The sequence below is a fragment of the Felis catus genome, chromosome D4 (assembly GCF_018350175.1).
Source record: "Felis catus isolate Fca126 chromosome D4, F.catus_Fca126_mat1.0, whole genome shotgun sequence".
Taxonomy (NCBI): Eukaryota; Metazoa; Chordata; class Mammalia; order Carnivora; family Felidae; genus Felis; species Felis catus.
This window is the reverse complement of record NC_058380.1, coordinates 6,357,067-6,380,044: the sequence shown is the minus strand read 5'-3', so window position 1 is coordinate 6,380,044 and position 22,978 is coordinate 6,357,067. Positions and strand designations below refer to the sequence as shown.

Below are 22,978 nucleotides of genomic sequence, written 5' to 3'. Positions count from 1 at the left end.
CCACGTACAGCAAGCCATTGGCTTCTGCATTAAAGAATGCAAGGAGAATAATGAGGCTCCCAGGTGGTACTGAGCTGCTGTGGTGAGCACTTCACAAACACTAGCCTCGCAATAAATTTATTATCATTTCCATTTTGTGGGCAGGTTAAAGGATTTGCCTGAGACCTCAAAGCTAGGGAGTGGCAGCAGAATTGAACTCCAGGCCCGTCTGTCCAAAGCCTGGGCTTCTTTCTCTTTTCCGTGCTGTTCCCATTCTCATGTCGAAGGCATCTCGCTGTTCCGGCCACTCGCTGGCCTGGCACTTTTGGCCACCTCAAGCTAATCTGAATGAAACTTCAAGGATAATTATTCTCTCGACCCCTTCCCGTCAAAATGTTATCTTTAGTTTCTCTTTCTCTTTTGTTTTTCAGAACCATTTCTGGTTCCAGCAAATGAGAGGACTCACTTCATGATTCTAGGAGCCATCCTGTTGTTTCTTGTCGTGGTCCCGGCTGTCACTTTCTGTCTGAAGAAACGAGATGGTATATCTTTTATTGCAGTGGTGCCCACCGGGCATATGGGCAAGCGTATGGGGGGCTGTTGTTGTCACAGTGGCTCTTATAGGCAGAGCCAGGGCTGCTAAGTCTTGTGTAATGTGCAGGATAGTCCCATGTAGCAGGGGGCCCTCCCACCCCAAATGTTAGTGGTGGCCCCACTAGGAAACAATGATTTATAAAATGCTGCCTTTCTATTAGCGTTCACTTCTAAGGCCAGCTTTCAGTTATGCAAAGTAGGTCTTAGCTGTGCTAGCGTGTGAACCTGTGTGTCATGCGTTACTCCAGTCCTGCTCCTTTCGCTGTTCTGCACCATTGCTTACATTGAGGATGGCAGTGAGCCCTTGAAGTAGCATTTCCAAGGGGGTGACAGTTGGATCACGGCTGCAGGGAAACCTGATTTGCCTTTGCAGCGTGTCCCAAAGACATTCCACTGTTGAGTAGAGATGGCAGTGAGGCTGAGCAGGATTGCTGGGTGAAGAGCGTGTGTATGGGGGTGAGGGCGGGAGAATGGGTGTGTACACAGGGTGAAGAAGACCACGCATCATACAATTTCTTTCCATCATGCAAATAACCACAGACTTAGAGTAGGAGAGGAAAAGCTAAAATACCTGTCGGTTTCTGTTGAATTTAAGTCTTGCATTAGTTGTACTGCTGTATTGAGTTGGTTTCTGGGCACCCTAAGGAATAAAGATAGTTTTTCCTGTAGAGCTGTGATACTCCTACCATAGAGTATTTTATAAGATTTCTGGCTGAGGGTGCTATATAGTTTTTGAAATAATTTGCATATGTTTCTCTATTTGCCCATGGGAACAATTAAAATCCAGGAAATTGGATCTATTCAAATAATTTCCTCCCATTTTAAGATGATTCAAAGTAGACATTTCCCCAATACTTTGAGAAGTATACCAGGGGATCCAATGATGATCTGTATGTAGAATTATCTGAGGTCAAATAGGGAAGTGGAGGATGGAAGGGAATTCCAAAGGTGGTTGAGAAATTCCCCACAACCCCTTAATAGGGTGAGTGGATACGGGAAAGTGGTGTAATTGAGTGGAGGTCAGCTGTTTCTAAAGAATACGTATTTAACAGAACTGAGACAATGAGCCAAAATATAAGGATGAAGTTTCAATGATATGATGACCCTGAAATGGAGTTGATTTGTCCAAGGAAGTGACTATTGCCACCTTGCATTTTGAATATTTCCCCATGAAGAATAATTTTTGGCATTAGGAATGACTAGAAAACTAGTGTATAATAAAGTACCTTGGAATATGGTCCATCTCTGAGGGAAGGATGGAGAATAAAAGTATATACTCCTAAAAAAAAATCTCGGAGCAGGGCACCTGGCTGGCTCAGTCAGGAGAGAATATGACTTTTGATCTCAGTGCTGTGAGTTTGAGCCTCACACTGGGCATAGAGATGACAACTAAACAAACAAACAAACAAACAAACCAAACAAACTTAAAAAAAAAGAAAGAAATCTAGCAGCAAAAGAATATGCCCTAAACTGTTGAATTGACCTCAGGGGTTGGAACCCATGGAATAAATTTGGAAGTCTACCAGATTTCCTAGGGGATTAAAAATGTTTCCTAAGAACCTGGAATTTAAACTTGAGTCACTGCATGGGATGTAGAGTTATGTTATATGGGGATAAATATGATTTGTTGTTTTCTTTTTTTTTTTTTTGAAGTACGAACGATGGATGTGGAAAAATGTGACACCGCAGATATGAACTCAAAGAAGCAAAATGGTAAGAATATTAGCAGGGGTGAGGAAGCTGAAGGAAAAAGAAACAAAAAGTTAACAAGAAGAAAGCCATCAGCTATAATCTCCCCTCACTGTAAAGAATGCTGGCTGTTAGAGCAACGGGCTCCTCCTTACCTCCACCTGCGATAAGGGGCCTCCTCTCACTGTCTGCCAGGAGACTGAGGAACAGCCCTGGTCCACAGCTTTGGGGATGGCAGGAGGACGTAACTTCTCTCTGCTAAATTTTTATTGCTCTGGATCCTAACACCTCCCTGCAAAAGGGGACCAAGTTGAGTTACATGGATGGATGACAGATGGATAGATGAGAGAGAACTTGAGTAGCAGTCACTGTGTTAACTGCATAGGCAGTTCCTTATTTAATCTCTTCCCCACAAAATCAAAGAGATAAATACTGGAATATTCCCCATTTTATAGTAGAGAAAACATAGGGTTAAGAAGATCATGTAAATTGCCCAAGAACACATACCTGACAAAAATCAGGCTTTGGAGTCCGCTAGCCTGACCATTGATCCTTACTCTTAACCTGTCCACTAACATTCATTTCACCACAAATGTCTGCATTGATAAAAGGTAGAAAGACCTCACCCAGCTGATTGAACTAAGAAGAAAGGTTTATTTTTTTTCAAGTTTATTTTATTTATTTTGAGAGAGAGAATCCTAGCAGGCTCCACACTGTAGCCCAGAGCCCAGGCTCAAGCTCATGAACCTTGAGATCATGACCTGAGCCAGAATCAAGAGTTGGAAGCTTAACCAACTGAGCCACCCAGGCACCCCTGAACTAAGAAGAAAGTTATATTAAGATTTCTAATTCTTTCTAAAAAAATTTTTTTAATGTTTATTTTTGAGAGGGAGAGAGACAGAGACAGAGTGTGAGTGGAGTAGGGGCAAAGAGAGGGAGACAGAGAATCCAAAGCAGGCTCCAGGGTCTGAGCTGTTACCACAGATCCCGATGCAGAACTCGAACCCATGAATCACGAGATCATGACCTGAGCCAAAGTCTAATGCTTAACTGTCTGAGCCACCTAGGCACCCTTCTAATTCTTTCTAATTCAGATAGAAATGAAACTTCATGACAAACCCAAATTTAAAGGAATCTAATTAGTTTGGATAAGCCCAGGCAGGTCTCATTATGCTGTCCATCCCACTCAATTGTTTTGTAAAACTAGTGAACTTTTGGAGCATCTTAGGGTGACCAGCCATCTCTCTCAATTTGCCCAGAATTAAGGGGTTTTTCAGGACATGGACTCTCAGTTTTAAAACTAGAACAAACCTAGGCAAACCAGATGGTTGATCACCCTTTATACTGCAGAGGTAACTGGACATAAACATAATTTGCCTCTTTCTCTTACTGCAAATTTATTATATCATCTAGCAACCATGAGTTATGTTTCTCACGATCACTTTCCAGATCTACAATTTGAGGAGACGTAATCCAGCATTGAAATTCCTGATCTTAAAGCAGGGATTCTCAGCCTGTGGTTTGGGCTCGTCAGGGGTAAGCATGACCAGAGGAATGCGGAGGGCCAGGCGAACTGCAGATGATGTCGGATGTGAGAGGCCCAAGCACTGAGAAGTGGAAGCCAGGAGAGAAGAGGAGAACAAAGCAAGGAGTAAGCAGGGGTCACCTGCCAGGAAACCCTGGGGCCTCAGCATGACTGGGGCCTCAGACTTACGGGCACCTGAGAAAGAGAGAGGACACTTCCAAATTGTCTATCGCTCATCCTAGGAAAACAAGTTGAGATTCCCTGATTTAGTGGTCAGTTCCTACAGAAGTGCCCGTTGGCTTCACCAGCATCTCTATTTGTCGTCTGTGTTATTGAGAGCCCCAGTGTTGCAGCAATATTTAAGTATGTTATTTCTATTTATTTTGAGTGTGTGGAGTCTTGTCATGTGAGTGTGGTTGTGAGTGATTTCTTTTGAAGGAATACTATGGCGGAAGTTAAAATTTTGCCACGGAACTAAACTGCTTAGTGACTTGGGTGTGTTCAATAAGATGTGTAATGTTTTTAAATTTTTTAGTAATGTTTCTTTATTTTTGAGAGAGAGAGAGAGAGAGAGAGAGAGAGAGAGAGAGAGACAGTGGGTGAGCAGGGATGGGGCAGAGACAGGGGGAGACACAGAATCCGAAGCGGGCTCCAGGCTCCAAGCTGTCAGCACAGAACGCATCTCAGGGCTGGAACCCGTGAACCATGAGGTCATGACCTGAGCCGAAGTCGGACACTTAACTGACTGAGCCACCCAGGTGCCCCAAGGCGTGTAGTATTTATAAAGTGCTTGGTATCCACCACAGCTACCAGGACGTAGGAAGCATAGAGAATGGACTGATGGTTTGTATAGGATATTACCTTATTTAGCCCCCCAGTACTTTGGTTGACTTGAAAACTCGTACTCTCACACCTTAAGGTGAGGTATGTTACTGCAGTGTCTGTTCCATTTTACCTCTCAGCGTTACAGCCATGTGGCATCCTCACACACAATGTCACGTAATGCTTGTGACAATTGTATTGTGGTAGGCACCGTTGCTACCCCCATTTCACGGTGGAGGGAGAGGAGGGATAAAGTAACTGGCCCGAGCCAGTAAATATCACACCTGAGGTTTCCACAGCTGTCACTCACTGGCCTTTTAGAAGACAGTTGAGGGCTGTGTTTTGCTTTAAGCACTTCATTCATTCAGCAGAGACATTTAGGAAGTGCCCTTGCACGTCCAGCACTTTGCCAGGCCGTGACTGAAGCGGACAAAGTAGCTCTCCTCAAGGAGCTCATGGCATCGAGGAGAGCTGGGTCAGAGAATATATTATTACAACTTAGTGCAGCGTCATAGTATAAGGTACCAGAGGACCGCGACGGTATGGAGCGTCTGGAAAAGCTGCCAAAAGTAGGGATGCCAGTCAGTGTGTTCCTCAGAAGCTGAAAATACATTTTCATAATCCAAGTGATTTTAGTTTATGAGAAGTCAGCATTTTTAAAAATTGTGGACGATAACTCTTGAATCCCTTTTCTCTCATTGTATTTACCTCTGATTTACTTACCTTTGCCCTGCAGTCTGATGTCGATACATATCGTGTTGGTATTATTTTTAGCAGTTCTTTCTTTTTACTTAAGTGCTGTTGAATTTTGAATTCATATCTTTCCGTGATTCAGAATTCAGATCTAAGAGAAGACATTAAAAAGTCTTCATTCCATTCTCGCCGTCGAGTTTTCCTTTGCAGAAGCAACCATCCCTGCCTTTAATTTATGTGGTCTTCTAAAGACCATCTCTGAATATATGTAGAAATATGTATGAAAAGTATGTCTTTTATTTCTTTCTCTTTTTCACATAAGTGGTAACACACTATTCACTTGCTGTGCACTTTGCTATTTTTATTGAATATATTATTCCTCATGTAGCGGCTGGAACCAATGTGAACTTCCCAGAGGCCGGGCGTCATGTCTTCTTTGCTTCTAGATCATCTCTTCCATAGCCTGTTAGTACCTTTTCTAAGACTTAGTACATCCTAAATATTACTTCATCCGCATTTAGACAACAGCATTTGTTGAGTGCTCTGTGACTGAGTTTGGATTTGGTTTATGTTGTGTTTCTCAAAGTGAAACCCTTGGGTTCTCCAGGGTATACTGGGTCAACCTAGTCCTAAGGGCTGACTTTAATACTAATTCTCTACGACTGAATCATGTGTGGAACTTGTTTTTTCCTCTCTGTTTTCTCTTGAGTATAAACTAGACTTTGATGTTGCAGTTGCAAAACTACATGAGTGGGTTTTATTGTATTTTGTTTTTTGTTTTTTGTTTTTTTGAAATTCCAGTAGTGTACTTTGACTCTCATCTGTGCTAGAAAAGGCCCATGAGCTGTGCCTGAACCCTTGAGTCCTACCAGTTCTCATCACTACACAGATCCAAGATACTGCTTTTCAAAACTTTGGATTTACATGCCCTCTCTGGAGGCCCCAGCGTATTCCTTCTGTCTTCGCCATCTACCTGTGTTATCAACAAGGAAAACCTTTGCTTTGCCACATGTCAAGGCTGAAGAAACAGAATCTCCAACAGAACAGAACTCCTTCTGTTCTCTTTTTGTACACATTCATTTGTACAGCATCCGTTGTTTGCGTGACTGTATCCTCTGTGTGAGGTACACGAGAGGGTTCTGGCTGAGTTGGAGGACAGTCTGTTCACTCCATTCCTAAGTGTTAATGCCTTCTTGTGGTGTTAGATTTGTAAGGCACTTTATATCTTTGTCTTGTGTTTCACTGTAAAAGACATAGGCAGAGATGATACTTAGTTCTGCGTTTTAATTGTCATTATTTACACCTGCATTAATTTAATAAAATATTTATTTTGTTTCTCGGTGCGCCAGCCTGTCCATTTTCTTGTTTTCTAGGTTTTATAAAACCACGTCCAGTTTAATATCCTGGTGGGAAAAGTTGCTTAGAATATCTGCAGCTACCTTCCTAGTAATTTTTTTCATAGCTGCCATTTATGTTGCATACTCTTGAGTTCTGTGTGATGAAATCGATCAAGAGAATTATTTATTTAAAAAGGATGTATTAAAAGTTTTCATTCTCTCTTACTCGATAGCTTCTTTTAGGACAATACCAAGAAAAGAGTCAAAGTTGTGTCACACAAATTGAAGATCTGAGGGAGGGAGGAGAGGAGGGAGGATGAGAGGGAGGGAGTGGTCGTCAAGACAACTATGAGGAGGGGCGCCTGGGTGGCTCAGTGGGTTAAGCTTCTGAGACTCTTTATCTCGGCTCAGGTCATGATCTCAAGGTTTGTGAGTTTAAGCCTTGCATTGGGCTCTGTGCTAATGGCACAGAGCCTGCTTGGGATTCCGTCTCTCCTTCTCTCTGCCCCTCCCCTGCCTGTGCTTACTCTCTCTAAAAAAACAAAACAGACAGCTATAAGGAAACTGAAGGGGCTTTCCTCTCAGAGAGTCCTCTTCTCAGGACAGTAAACATGGACATGAAGGCCAATGCCTGTAAAGCTGGATGTATTCCAGTCTTCACATTCTGAAAAGGAAGTGAGACATCTTAGCGTGAAGTCAAGTGGAGGATTAAAGCCTGGTCTAGGATGGGGCCGTAAAAAGATTTGTAGTTTTATTTTATTTATTATTATTACTATTTAAGTTTATTTATTTTGAGAGAGACAGAGACCGCATCAGCGGGGCGGGGGGGGGGGTGGAGAGAGAGAGAGAGAGAGAGAGAGAGAGAGAGAGAGAGAGAGAGAGAGAGAATACCAAGCAGGCTCCACACTGTCAGCGCAGAGCCCAACGTGGGGCTGGAACCCACGAACCGTGAGATCATGACCTGAGCTAAAGTCGGAAGCTTAACCGACTGAGCCACCTAGGTGCCCCAACCAAATATATTTTTATCTAAATATTTTAGAAAACTTAGATTATTACTATTTTAAAAGTTAGAATCCAGAGTTAACTTTTGCACAATTGCTATCCCTGGCCATATTTGTGAAGACAGATGCATTCCATTTTTATGACTTTTCCCTGCTCCAGGCCTCCAGAGTTTCAAGGAAATCAGTAAACCAACTTACCCTTATTATAATTTAAATATTCTCAGAATTACTTATATTTTAAAAGAAATTAAAGTTTGAGGAAACTGAAACACTTGTTAGTGGTGAGGTTTTGTCATTAAAAGTCATGATAATTACCGTTTATTGGGCACGTACTTCAGGCTAGACACTGGGATTATATTAGCTCATCTAATGCCATGGGCTGGTGATGAGATATACCAAGCAATAGTTTTTATTGTAATTCTTGCTGATTATTTACTTATGTCTTTTCCCTCAACAGAAAAATATAAAGTGGTCATTTAAAAGTAATGTATATAAGACTACTATGACATAATTTCGAATGGAGAATAAGTGGCCAAATTGGCTGAAATGTACATTTCTTAGTTTCTTTTTTTCTCATTTAATTTATTTATTTTGAGTAAGAGAGAAAGAGAGAGTGTGAGCGAGTGTGCAAGTAGGGGAGGGGAGAGAGAGAGAGAATCCCAGGCAGACTCCTCACTGTCAGCGTGGAGCCCGATGCAGGGCTTGCCCTCGCGAACCGTGAGATCGTGACCTGAGCCGAGATCAAGAGTCAGATGCTTGGGGCGCCTGGGTGGCTCAGTCGGTTAAGCATCCAACTCTTGATCTTAGCTCAGGTCATGATCTCACGGTTTGTGGGATCGAGCCTCACATCGGGCTCTGTGCTGACAGCATGGAGCCTGCTTGGGATTCTCTCTCTCCCTCTCTCTCTCTGCCCCTCCCCTGCTCTCTCTCTCTCTCTCTCTCTCTCTCTCAAAATAAAAAAAGAGAGAGACACTTAACCCACTGAGCCACCCAGGTGCCTCTACACTTCTTGGTTTCTTAATTGCGACGTTATCATATTTTAGCTCCATTTTTCATCAATTTATGATCTGATTGCAGATTCTGTAGTATAGAAGAATGGAATTAAATGGAGCAGAAGTTCAGAACCTCTGTCTCCATTGAAGAAAACACAGATCCCCATCTTCCTCCTTCTAGTCAGTGTGATCTTTCTGGATCTTTCTAGATCTCTTGCAGAAAATGAGAGTCAAGGCTGGGGAGATGGGCAGCAGTCTGCTGTGGAGTTAAGTCTCATGCAGGCCTCAGGATTCAGCCCCTCAGTAGGGTCTTTCAGTCCAGGTGGCAAATCTGGGGATGATCCAGATAGGGAGAGGAGATGAGATGTTGAGACCCTAGGCACTGCAGAAGGGACACCGCCTTCCAGGCTACGCCTCAAACAATAGGCAGCCACATCCTGGCTGGAGGGAAGGTAAAGGGAGGTGAATCTGATCTTGCATCATCTCCGGGCTGGAGACCAGCTGAAGGATCACACTCTCAGATCCAGTGCCTTGAGACTCCTGGGGATGACTACAATGGTGGCAAAACCGAGTTAGGACGGTGTTCTGGTGCCTCCGTTTTGGGGAAGGAAAGTTCTCAAGAAGTAAATGGGTTTACCAGAAGAAGGCTTTGTGTCAGGATTGTGGCAAATCTTAACATATTAATCTGATTTTGCTTCCTGTATTTCTCTCTACCTCTGTTCTCCCTCTTTGTAGTCTAGGGGTTGATTTCCCTTCCCCAGCCCATGCCAAAGATGAGATATAGTGCCACTTAAAAAAAAAATTTTTTTTAATGTTTATTTTTTTTTTAATTTTTTTTCAACGTTTATTTATTTTTGGGACAGAGAGAGACAGAGCATGAACGGGGGAGGGGCAGAGAGAGAGGGAGACACAGAATCGGAAACAGGCTCCAGGCTCTGAGCCATCAGCCCAGAGCCTGACGCGGGGCTCGAACTCACGGACCACAAGATCATGACCTGGCTGAAGTCGGACACTTAACCGACTGCGCCACCCAGGCGCCCCTAATGTTTCTTTATTTTTGAGAGAGAGAGAGCATGCATGCAAGTGGGAGAGGGGGAGAGAGAGAGAGAGAGAGAGAGACATAGAATCCAAAGTAGGCTCTAGGCTCCGTTCTGTCAGACCTGATGCAGGGCTCTAACTCACAAACCGCGAGATCATGACCCAAGCCGAAGTCGGACACTTAACCTACTGAGCCACCCAGGCACCCCGCAAGTGCCACTTTAATACTTGAAATTCCACTCATGTTTCTTCACAGTTCCATTACAACCCTATCCGTGGGTCACAATTACTCATTGGCCAACTTCTCTAGGCCAGGCATTTACAAGGCATAGCAGAGGAGTCAAAGATGTGAAATGTGGCCACTGCTTTCAAGAAGCTTACAGTCTAACTGAAGACATAATACGTAAATTCAAGAAGAATTAAGTCATAATTCAAATGTTGGAGAATATGAGACTTGAAGAAAATGTCTCAGGACAGTGAGAAGAGAGGACAGCAAACATTATAAAGTAGAAGAAGGAGGAAATCATTGGTGCCAGAAACTTTCACCAATGAGGCCAGATTCAACTTGGACCCCGGAGAATGGAGAAGATGCCTGCGTCTGATGGTGTGTGTTTCTAGTCCGTTCAGGCTGCTATAGCAAAATACCACAGAGCAGCTGACTGGTAAATTTATTTCTGACCTTTCTGGCGACTGTGAAGTCCCAGGTCCAGGTGGGACCAAGGCCAAGGCCAGCATGGTTGTCTTCTGGACAACCAAGGCCAGCATGGTTGTCTTCTGGTCAGGATCCTCCTCTTGGCTTGTACCCAGCACCTTCTAGTGGTCTCTCCACATGGTGGAAGGGGCAGAGGATCCCTGTGGTGTCTCCTTCATAGGAACACTAATCCCACTCATGAGAACTTCACCCTGATGACCCAAGAACCCTCCATAGGCTCCATCATCTTCAGACCATCATCTTTGGGGGTTAGAATTTCAACATGTGAATTTGAGGGGACACAAATATCCAGACCATAGCAGTGAGGGCAGCTGCTGCCCCTCCTTGTCGTCATCGTCATCCTCCTCTTCCTCCCCTGTCCCCCTCCCCTTTCCCCTTTGGATAAATTTAACAATGGAAGAAAATCTGTGATCCCTTACACTTTAGTGGGAATGTAAATTGCTACAATCTCTGAAAAGGATAATTTGGCAATATCTATCAAAATGATAAATGACCCAGGAATTCCCCTTATAGAAATTTACCCTACAGTTCTATTCTCATATGTGAAAAATGACATATGTGTCAGGATATTCACGTATCCTTACTGTGAAGGATATGTGAATTAATAAATATGAGATTAATTTTGATTTAAAAAAGGGTTTTAAAGCTGAAAGGATTTCAGCTTTGTTTGTGATAGCAAAACATTGGAAATAACCCAAATGTTCATCATTTGGGAACTGGTTAAATGAATGGGGCGTCGCATCCAAACGAGAATATTAGACGGCCACATAAACAGATAAGGAAGTTCTTTCTGTACTGATATGAAACATATCTCTGACATATAGTTATTGTTAAATTGAAAAAAGAAGATATAGAACAGTATAGTATGAGCACTTTGTACATTGTATTATGTGTGCATTTATACTATGAACATTTTGTACACCAGGTACTTAGTATGTATACTGGGTACACTTAGTTTGTATATTATGTACACTATGTATCCTTGCAGATATAAATTTTGTATTATTTGAAAGGGAAAAAATGTAGATACATATTTACATGTATATGCAAAAAATGTGTATATCTGAAAGAATGCATAAGAAGCTGGTAAGACTGGTTGTTTTTGGAGTGGCATAGTGGGTTCCTAGTGGGAGAATCTTACTGGTAGGACCTTTTGACTTTTGAATCATGTGAACATATTACCTATTCCAAATAAATTATAATTTTAAAAATCTGAGCTCAATTATTTGCCTTCTAGGAACTTTCAAGTACTACTTGTAAGAAATGATAACTCTCCTTAATGTGTAAGACTAAATACAAACATCAGAGGTGAGGGAGTTTAAACAACTAAATTGAACCACCAATGGATTTTCAATCTGGACTGAATTATTTTCTTTCATTTACCTTTTCCCCAGTTTTCACTGGTTTCAGTCCCAGTATGGCTTGACTATGGAAAAGCATGATCAGTTTACTTATGGGCTCTGACTGTGGGTTTAGATCCATATGATGCTGTTAAAAAAAAATGAGTAGAACAAATCAACCCATTGTTTATGGTGTTATAGATATGAAATATGTTTCTTTTGATATGAAATCACTAAAACATTTGGATCTTGGGGAAATTTGCAAGAAAGATTCCAGTATATGTATCCAGTCTGAGAACTGAGTTTAACACAAGCGAAGTTTCTGCATAACTGCAAGGTAAAACTTTTGGCCAGCATTTGGGGGGTTATTGGTGACTATCAAAATCCCCCAAACCTAGGTTTCCCCTTTCAGATCTTGGCTTCTCCTTGGGAAGGTTTGGCCGTCTGCCCCAAGACCAAGCACCCAGACTTTCACAAGACACAAAAAGCTGTTTCCACCTCAGTGCTTTGCAGTTGTGAAAAATGAAAGATTATGGAGAAGTTACTCAGTAGACAACAAAACTTGCATAACTGAAACTGACTAGAAGAATCTTTTTTTGTTGTGAGAATTAAAGAAAATGCCACATCAAGCATGAATAATGAAAAAAATTTAAATCAGCAACAACAAATGACTGAGAGCAAGCTTTATCCGTCAACCACCTCTCTTAGCAAGACAGAAACAAGTTGTCAATGCTAACATGTATGAGATCCAACAAAATGGCCTCTTTCTAGGACACAGAAGGTGCTTGGGGACTTCAAAACTTGATTAAAGTGATTCAGGCACGTAGGAGAAAACTGAAAAACAAAAACAAAGACAAAAACAACAAACACCTTTTGTTGTTTTACCACTGTTCTAAAAGTTGCTTCATCCTGGGTGACTGTGGAAGGTAAAAACTGAAAAAAAAAAAAAATTTAGCTGTACTGAGAAATGTACGTATACTTAGGAAAAGTGAGAGATTGTGTAGAAACCTGGAGTCAGACCCAAGTTCCACTCTTAGTAACTCTGTGACTTGGGTATGTGATTTAATTTCATGAGTCTTGTTTCCTTATGGGTAAAACAGAGTGAGGTCTAAATGCGACAGCATATCTAATGCATGATGGATGTGTCTAGTCAGTTTGTGTATTGATAGTATCAATGCCAAGAAATTACTTATTAAATTATTTTAAAGTCCAGGAGCTATAAATCCAACCAGACTGGTATTGGTAATGGACGACTTCAAAAACCATTTTTAAATCAAAATTAATTTTGTATATATTACTAAAACTTATTTTTAAAAATTAAAAAAATTTAAAGTTAAAATGTTTAATTTTTCTTTCTATAAAGTAAAATAACTGAATTAAAGTTGGGTTGATGGTCATCGTAATAATTTTGGAGTTTTTCATTATGTTACAATTGACTAGAATTTCTTTTCTTTTTCAATTTGCCCATTTAAAATTCTGGCATTGATCCCTTTTCGATGCATCTGGATCTCTCATGTCAGTAAATGCTGAACTCTACTGTAAAGCAGAAATTACTTGCATAGGATAATGTAACTTATTTAGGGACAGTTTAGAAAATGTTTATTTGGATACCCGTGTTTTGTTTTTAAAGAAAGATGCTTCACTTCTTGGTAATTTCAGAACAAGCTGTTTTCTAGTGGAAAGTAATTCCTCTTTTTACACCTCAAGTTCAATATTTCTGTCTATCCTTCAGTCAAACTGAAAACAAAATATAGCAAAACAATGACCCTTGTTGGTTTCTAACTAAAGAGAAACAAATACACCATCAATGAGAACTTGCCCTCTTTGTTTGAACAAACACGCATTTAGTGCCTACTGTATCTACTTAGCTTCATGAAGAATATAGAGATGAGCCAGACATCCACACTACCCTTAAAAACACCACGATTGAAGCATATTATCATTAGTTATGGGCATAGAGCCGCCTCCTCCTCCCAAAACAAAACAAAAGACACAAATAACAGTGTTAGAGAAACCACTGAATCGCCAGAAAATAATTAAAGCAGTTTGAACTCAATCTTTATCCTCTCTACCACTTAAGTTATATTTTCTCAATCCTTGGAGAGTTTGTGAATTTTGTTGCCTCATTGATTCTAACCCAATTGTGGTATTTTTGTAGTTGTATGAGTTCTGCCATATCAGAGCACTGGAACATATGAAAGAGGTTTAATAAATAGTATTAAGACTTAAAAACAATTTTTTTTAAACGTTTATATTTTGAGAGAGAAGGACAGGCAGACAGAACATGAGCAGGGGAGGGGCAGAGAGAGACGGAGACAGAATCCGAAGCAGGCTCCAGGCTCTGAGCTGTCAGCACAGAGCTCGATGAGGGGCTGGAACCCACAAGCTGTGAGATCATGACCTGAGCCAAAGTCGGACGCTTAACCGACTGAGCCGCCCAGGCACCCCAATAGTGTTAAGATTTTTAAAACATTTACTATATGTTGGGCAATATTCTCCGTGCTTTGTGTGTATTGACTCATTTAGTCTACCTAAAATCTCTACGAGGAAACTACCGTTATCATCTTTTCTTGACAGATGGAGAAATGAAGGAACAGAAAATTTAGATAACTGGACCAAAATCAGATGTCCAGTAAACTCTGGCTGCAGGATGCAAACATAGTGTGGCTTCAGATCCCATGTTCTTACACTCCCTGCTGTGCTGCAGCCAAAGATTGCCTGGAGGCATGTTAATGAAGAGGTTTCAGAGTTTATTACCACTGGGACCTACCTGGGTTGGACAACTCCAGAAGCAGTCAGATGTCTGTTTGCCTGTATAGTTTCGTTTTTCCAGGCAATGGGGGATAATCTGACTAGTGTTGTTCTAGATATTCTAGTGTATGTCTTTGATGAATCCTTGAGCTCATTTCTATTCAGTATATAACTGGTAAGTTCAACTGCTGGGCCATCAAGATATAGACATACGTAAGAGTGGGATTTCTGAGGCATAGTGTGGAAATGTTGGGAAATGTACCAATTCGCATTTCCAGCATCAGTGTGTGAGAACTCTAGTTATTCCACTTTCTCACCAACATCTGGCATTTTGTTGCTTCTATTTTAGGCATTCTGGTAAATCTGTAGACATATCAAATATGGTTTTCATTTGCATTGTCCTGATGGCTGATGGAACTGAGCTCTTTTTCATGTTTATGAGCTATGTGGCAATCAGCTTCCACGAAGGGGCTTTTCAAGTGTTGTGTTCATTTTTTATTAGGTTGTCTATGATTGATTTGTAGGAATTCTTATCAGATTCTACATATAAGTCCTTTGTCAGATATTTTCTCACCCTGTGTGTTTCCTATTCTTTCTCTTAGTGGGGTCTTTTGATGATCAAAAAGCTCTTAATTTTACATAGTCCTATTTACCAATTTTCCCTTTATTTTTTTATGGGTCCCATTTAAGCAAAGTTTGCCTACTCCAAGGTCATGAAGACCTCTTTCCACGTTTTCTTTTAAAATATCTACTGTTACTTTTCACATTTAGATCTTCAGTCCTTCTGGAATTAATTTTTTGCATATCACGTCATAAAAAGTATTTCTACTTTTTAAAAAAGTGTTTATTGAGGTGCCTGGGTGGCTCAGTCGGTTGAGCATCCGATTTCAACTCAGGTCATGATCTCACACTCATGGGTTCGAGCCCCACATCGGGCTCTGTGCTGACAGCTCAGAGCCTGGAGCCTTGCTTCGGATTCTGTGTCTCCCTCTCTCTCTGCCCCTCCCCCACTCGCATTCAGTCGAGTAAAAAACACTTAAAATTTTTTTTTATTATTATGTTTATTTTGAGACAGAGAGAGTGAGGGAGGAAGGGAGATAGAGAATCCCAAGTAGGCTCTATGCTCTTAGCACAGAGCCGGATGTGGGGCCCAAACTCACCAACCATGAAATCATGACATGATCCAAAGTCAGAAGTCAGGCACTTAACTGACCGAGCCACCCAGACACTCCACATTTTTAAAAATCATATGGATAACCAATTGTCCCTACACTATTTACTGAAAAGACTGTCTTTCCCCTTGCTGTATAGCAGTGTCACCTTTATCATAAACCAATTGACTGTATCTCTGTCTACATATCTATTTATCTGTTCATAGACTCTATTCTAGTACATTGATCAACTCATTTTTTGTCTAGAAAATTTTGTTAAAGCAGTATTAATGAGTTTGAAATTTGCCTCTTTGTATTAGGGCAACACTTGAGTTGTGGGTTTTCATCTGTAGCTCTAGCCAGGCCATGGCACCCACCAAGGCTTTCATCCTGTGGGTATTTATATAATGAAAAGACAATGCATCTGTTTCTCCTACTGTTTTCCCTTCCCCCTCCCCCCCAAATCTTTATTCAGTCTCTTTCTCTCTGCATGTGTTTGTCTCTTTGTAAGTATAAAAGCAACTCATCGTTGACTTTTTTATTGGATATCTTCTCTTCTTTGGGCAATATTTTAAAAGCAGATGAATATAAGATTTAATGTATTTTTGTATAATAAAGAAATTAAGGTACACTTATCTATGTATACTTAAATGAATTTTTCCTACTATAAATTTATTGCACCCTAGTTTTAGAAAAATATTTTGCACTCTCACCCTAAAAAAATGGGTATTTGAATCTACAAGGAAATGATTTTGTCCCAATCTAACAACCACTACAAAACAATACATCCTTTCTGTTATAATTTAAACATCTATAATAAAAAATAAATATTGTATATAACTGCATTCCTAGAATGTTTGCTGACAGCTACAATATTGTAGGGTCAAATGAACTTTATCTCATACTCACATGTTTGGGTAGAGTCATGTAGCAATACGCAAAGCAGATCCTCTGTTGGGATGTCTGTTGGCCTCACAGGGAAATAGACTAAAACAGAAACAGTGGGCCATGCCCATCATTTGTGCCTTTCTGTTAATGGTTTATTAAGGTTCCCAGTCATCAGAGCTACAACCTTTGGGCCATATTTACTCTTCCGTTTTCTCATAGCTCAGCTTCAATATTGACCTAATCTCCTTTCACAGAATTTCTTCTTCCAACTTCTTCTTTTGTGAATTCACAATTACTGCCCTCTCTTGGCCCTTCTATTAGGATGTTCATATTGACTTAAACAAAAGGAAGATCATTATCTCAGCAAGAAATATACATGTAGAATGGCTCTGTCTCTATTTCTCTGCAATTCTCTTGGCCTCACTCTGTGGTGGGGGTGGGGGGTTGACTCTATACGCAAGCTTGTAGCAAGACAGCTGTGGTAGTCCCACATTCCACACTGAGCAGCCACACCTCGTGTGTCTCACTGGCCACGACCAGGCCCCATGCCCATCCCCCAAACCAATTGTTGGCAAGGATTTACCCAGGAGCCAGGGATGAGACCATCTTTTTCTGGGTCACATGAGGATAGATACCTTAACAAAGTCGGGGCCTTGCCACAGTGGAAGATGGGGGTTTGAATGGTGGTAGACAACCAACAGTGTCTGCTCCAGACCCTAATCACCTCAGTTTAAGTAATTGTAAGTTTCCTCCTAACCATGCTCCCTGCCTTTTGTTTCAGCCCCCATTTTCTCAGCATTTATAATAAAGTCACCAGAATTCTCCTTAAACATATTTCTGTCATCACAGCACTTTCTTATTACGGTGGCTCCTCCCTGAGTGAAGGATAAGGTCTGAACACCTTGGCCTCCCCACTCAAGATCCCCACAATGAGCCTCCAACCTATCCCTTTATCCTTTCTTCTCCCTACTCCATTATAACAAGGGTGGGCATTTTTAAATTTTCTGTAAAGGGCCAGATAGTAAATATTTCAGGCTTCGTGAGCCATGTGATCTCTGTTGCAACTACTCAACTCTGCAATTATAGTGCAAGAGCAGCTATAATTAATATGCAAACAAACTAGCATGGCTGTGTTCTAATAAAACTTTATTTACAAAAACAGTAGACAAGAGTTAGCCCCCAGGTCACACTTTGACAATCTCTGCCTTTTAAGAAACCCCTTACTCCACTGAACAAGCAGCATCCCATTAGAGTCATAATGATGACAAGGTAATGGTTTGAGGCAGTGCTACATATGCAGGATATCTGGCAGGGTCCAGGCTTCATGTCTGATACATCATCAAAATTTGCAATAGCAGCAAGACTTTCTGTAAATGTATTAATTCAGCGCGATCATTATAGTGATTCAAAGATCAAAAGATCCTATAGGGCTGTGTTTCAAATCTTCTCCAAGCTGTGGCACACGGATTTGCTGGCCTGAGACAAATAAATGGGTTTATTTCTCTCCTGTGCAGATAACCTCTTGGTGAGTCATCAGTTCAAGCTCACCTTCCTAACCTCACCAGCAGATACTCACCCTAACTCCTACAATCTTTTTTTTTTCTGATCATGCTATTGCTTTTTTTATTGTAAAATATACATAACAAAATTTACCATCTTAACCATTTTTAAGTATACATTTTTAAATGCATTCATGTGCAACTATCACCACCATCCATCACCATAGCCCTTTTCATCATAAAAATTGACATTCTGTACCCATGAAACAGTAACTCCCTATTCCCCACTTGCCCTTGCCCCTGGCAACCACCAATCTATTTTCTGTCTCTATGATTTTGATTACTGTAAAATATTTCATATATGTGGAGTCATACAGTTTTTGTCTTTTTGTGGCAGGCTTATTTCACTTAGCATAATGTTTTTGGTGTTTTTTTTTTTAATATTTATTTTGAGAAAGAGAGCATGAGCACAAGCAGGGAGGGCGAGAGAGGGAGAAAGAGAGAGAGAGAGAGAGAGAGAGAGAGAGAGAGAATCCCAAGTAGTCTCCATGCTCAGCACAGAGCCCAATGTGGGGCTCAAGCCCATGAAATGTGAGATCGTGATCTGAGCTGAAATAAAGAGTTGGGTGCTATGGGGTACCTGGGTGGCTCAGTCGTTAGGCGTCCAACTTCGGCTCAGGTTATGATCTCATGGTTCGTGAGTTTGAGCCCCATGTCAGGTTCTGTGCTGACAGATCAGAGCCTGGAGCCTGCTTCGGAGTCTGTGTCTCCGTCTCTCTGCCCCTCCCCTGCTCGTTCTCTCTCTCTCTCTCAAAAATAAATAAATGTTAAGAAAAATTTTTTAAAAAGAAGTTCAATGTTCTATTTCTATAAAAATAAAAAAGGAGTTGGATGCTTAACCGACTAACTCATCTAGGCACCCACTTAGCATAATGTTTTTAAGGTTTATCCAGGTTGCAGCATATGTCAGAATTTCTTTTCTCTTTAAGGTTGAATAATATTCCATTGAATGTATACACTATATTATGATTACCCATCAATCTTTTGATGGGACACCTAGGTTGCTTGCAAGTTTCAGGTATTGTGAATAATGCTGTCATAAACATGGGTACACCTCTTTGAGACCCTGTTTTCAATTATTTTCTGTGCATATACTCAAAACTAGAATTGCTGGGTCATACAGTGATTTTTTGAGGAATTGATATATTGTTTCCCACAATGGTTGCACCATTTCATTTTACATTCCCATTAACAGTATGCAAGGGCAATTTCTACACATCCTCACCAACGTGTTATTTTCTGGTTTTTTTTTTTGGCAGTAGCCACTCTAGGGTGTAAGGTGGTATCTCATTATGGTTTTGATTTGCATTTCCCCAATGATTAGTGATGTTGAACATCTTTTCATGTGCTTGCTGGCCATTCATGTATCTTCTTTGTAGAAATGTCAATTCAAGCCCTTTGCCAGTTTTTAATCAGGTTTTTATTGTTGTTGACTTTTAGGAGTTCTGGATATCAATCCCTTATCAGATCTATGATTTGCGAATAGCTTCTCCCATTCTGTTGGTTGCCTTATTGCAATGTTTACATTGTCTTTTGATGTGCAAAATTTAAAATTTTTCATGAAGTCCATTTGTCTATATCTTCTTTTGTTGCCTGTGCCTTTCATGTCATATTCAAGACGAATCCAATCTCATCAAGTTTTTGCTCTATGTTTTCTTCTAGAAGTTTTATTATTTTAGCTCTTACATTTGAGTCTTTGATACATTTTAAGTTAATTTTTGTATATGGTGTTAGATAAGGGTTCAAATTCATTATTTTGCCTGTGGATATCCAGTTTTCCCAGTACCATTTATTACAAAGACTGTCCTTTACTTACTGAGTGGTCTTGGCAAGCTTGCAAGAAATTATTTCATCATATATGTTGAGGGGTTTATTTCTGGGTTCTATATTCTATCCCACTGACCTATATGTCTGCCTTTTCCCCAATATTGTACTGTTTTGATTACTACAGCTTTGTAGTAAGTTTTGCAATTAGGAAGTGTGAGTCCTCTAGCTTTGGTCTTCCTTAAGATTGCTCTGGCTATTTGAGGTCCCTTGAGATTCCATATGAATTTCAGGATGCATTTTATTTATTTATGCAAAAAATACCATTGGGATTTTAATAGAGATTCACTGAATCTGTAGATTGATTTGGGTAGCACTGACATCTTAACAATATTAAGCTTTCCAACCCATGGGGTGTGTTTCCATTTGTGTCTTATTTAATTTCTTTCAGCAGTGTTTTGTGGTTTTCATTTTGTGAGTCTTAAATCTCCTTGGTTAACTCCTAAGTATTTTTTTCTTTTTGATGCTATTGTAAACGGGATGTTATATCTTCTTGCTGTATTAATTTTTTATTAATATGTAATGTCCTTCTTTGTCTCTTGCAAACTTTTTCGTTTTAAAGTCCGTTTGTCTGGTATTAGTATAGCTACCCCTGCTTTCTTTGCATTACTAGTTGCATGGAATATATTTTCCAACCTTTTACTTTCCATCTGTTTGTACCTTTGGAACTAAAGTAAGTATCCTATAGACAGCATACAGTTGTATCACGTGTTTTGATCCATTCTGTCAATCTGTGTATTTTGATTGGATAGTTTTAGCCATTGAAATTTAAAGTAATTATGGATAAGATGGGACCTAATTTTGTCATTTTTCTATATCCTATATAGCCTATAGCTTTTTTTGTCCCTCATTTACTGCATTACTCTCTTCTTTTGTGTTTAATTTTTTGTAGGGAAATGCTTAAGTTCTTCTCTCTCTCTCTCTCTCTCTCTCTCTCTCTCTCTCTCTCGTGTATATTCTATAGCTATTTTCTTCATGATTCCCATGGGATTACATTTAGCATCTTAAAGTTCTAACACTCTAATTTGAATTTATGCTACCTTAACTTCAGTAACATACAAAAATTCTGCTCCTTTACAACTTTGTCCCCATCCATTTTGACTATTGAAGTCACAAAATTATATCTTTATATACTGTATCTCCCAAAACATAAACTAATAATTCTTTTAAGTGCATTAATTTCTTAAATCATTTAGAAAACAAAAAGTGGAATTACAAAATGTTGTTACCGTAATACTGGCTTCTATAATTGCCTGTGTATTTATCTTTATCAAGATTTTTATTTCTTCATATGGCTTTGAGTTACTGTCTGTTGTCATCTCATTTCACCCTGCAGGACTCCTTTGAGCATTTCTTTGCAGAGCAAGTCTAGTAGTAATAATTATCAGCTCACTGCCTTCTGGCCTCCAAAATTTCTGATAAGAAATCTGCTGATAATCTTATCTGAGGATCACTTGTATGTGATGAGTTGCTTCTCTCTTGCTGCTTTCAAGTTTCCCTCTTTGTCTTTGTCTTTGTCTTTCAAAAGTTTGATTATAATGTGTCTCAGTGGAGTTCAGAACTGAAAGTTCATTGAGCTTCCTGGATGTTTATGTTCATGTCTTTAATCAAATTTGGGAAGTTTTCAGCCATTATTTCTTCAGATATTCTCTTTGCCCCTTTCTCTGTCTCTTCTCATTCTGGATCTCATGTGATGCATGTTCTGGCTCACTTGGTGGTGTCCTACAGGTCACTTTGGCTCTGTTTACTTTTCTTCAGAGTCTTTCCTTTCTGTTCCTCGAACTTGATAATTTCCATTGTCTTATCTTCAAGTTCACTGGTTCTTTCTTCTGCCCTTTCAAATCTGCCATTGAATCTCTCTAGTGAATTTTTCATTTCAGGTATTGTACTTCTGTGCTCCAGAATTTCTTTTGGGTTTCTTTTTAGGTTTTCTATCTCCTTATCAGTCTTCCTATTTTGTTCATATATCATTTTCTTGACTTCCTCCATATCATCCTTTAGTTCTTTGTGCACCTTTAACACACTTTCAGAGTATTTTCTAGTAGATCTGCCATCAGGTCTTTATCAGGGACAGTTTCTGTTGATTTATTCTTTCCTTTGAATGCACCATACTTTCCTGTTTCTTTGTATGCCTTATTTTTGTTGTTGTTGTTCTGGTAGAAAATAAGACATTTGAATCTAATAATGTGTTAACTCTAGAAATAAGATTCTCCATATTCCCTACAGTTTGCTGTTTTGTTGTGGTTTTTGTATATTGTTTTTATTTTGTTGTTGTTGCTGTTGTTGTTATTGTTGTAGTCTGTCTCTGTGCCAAGAATCTGTGCCAATTTTACCAAGGTGTAAACTTAAGGTCTTCTCAGGTCTGTTATGAACCTACTCCTTTCTCTGGCCATATGCAGTCACTTTAAAAATTTCCCCATATCTGCAGTTATAAATGTCCTAGTCTTTGTTGTCTGGCTCCCCAAAGGGAAAAAAGAGAAAAATGTGAAGTTTTAGGGGATAGTAAGAAAAAGGGCTTTGACCCTTTAAGTCCCCTGGAAGTCATGTCAGCTGGAGGGGGAGGGGATTGCAGCAATGAGAGGAGGTGCAACAAAAATGGCCGCTGCCTCTTTATCTGCACCTCTGTGGTTAGATGCAGCAATCAGTGATAAGAGCAAAAATCCTCAATATTTGGAGAATAGGGTCTTTTTTGCCTGCCCTGGCTCCCACAAGCTGTGTGTGGGCTATTCCAGGAATATGTGCATAGCTAGCCTCCTGCCATAGGACTAGGGGTAGGAAATAGGCAGCTGCTATTGTGCTATGAGCTGAAATGTATCAAAATTAACTGCAATTTACCATGCCTTCCCCTGGAAATTGCAAGTCTTCAATAGATTCCAGAGTTCCAAAATAGTTGTATCAGACAGATTCTGCCACTGTAATTATTGTCCAGGTGGGAAAACAAACTCCTGATGCTTTTCTACTCCATCATCTTTCCCCTGCTGACTCACACAGTCTTATCACTGCCTCTGCCTCCCTGTAAGAGACTGAAGAAACAAAAGGAAGAAACCCAGACATAGTCTGCATCCAGGATTACACTTATATGT

At 40.1% G+C, this 22,978-nt stretch overlaps 1 protein-coding gene across 4 annotated transcripts in view; it reads left to right on the top strand.

Annotated features, from left to right (window-relative positions):
* Positions 1 to 22,978, top strand: part of CD274 (CD274 molecule) — a 44,901-nt gene that overhangs the window by 16,305 nt on the left and 5,618 nt on the right. The window contains exons 5-8 of one of the 4 annotated variants that reach the window (XR_002148002.2): positions 411 to 521; positions 2,227 to 2,286; positions 3,712 to 3,913; positions 6,104 to 6,645. Coding sequence is in view for 1 of the 4 variants with exons in the window: in XM_006939039.3 (XP_006939101.1) it covers positions 411 to 521; positions 2,227 to 2,286; positions 3,712 to 3,734 (194 nt within the window). In the remaining 3 variants the exon portion in view is untranslated. Of the gene's footprint in view, positions 1 to 410; positions 522 to 2,226; positions 2,287 to 3,711; positions 4,419 to 6,103; positions 6,646 to 22,978 lie in introns of those variants that run through there. The other 3 variants (XR_002148001.2, XM_006939039.3, XR_006588480.1) reach the window with 3 other exon arrangements.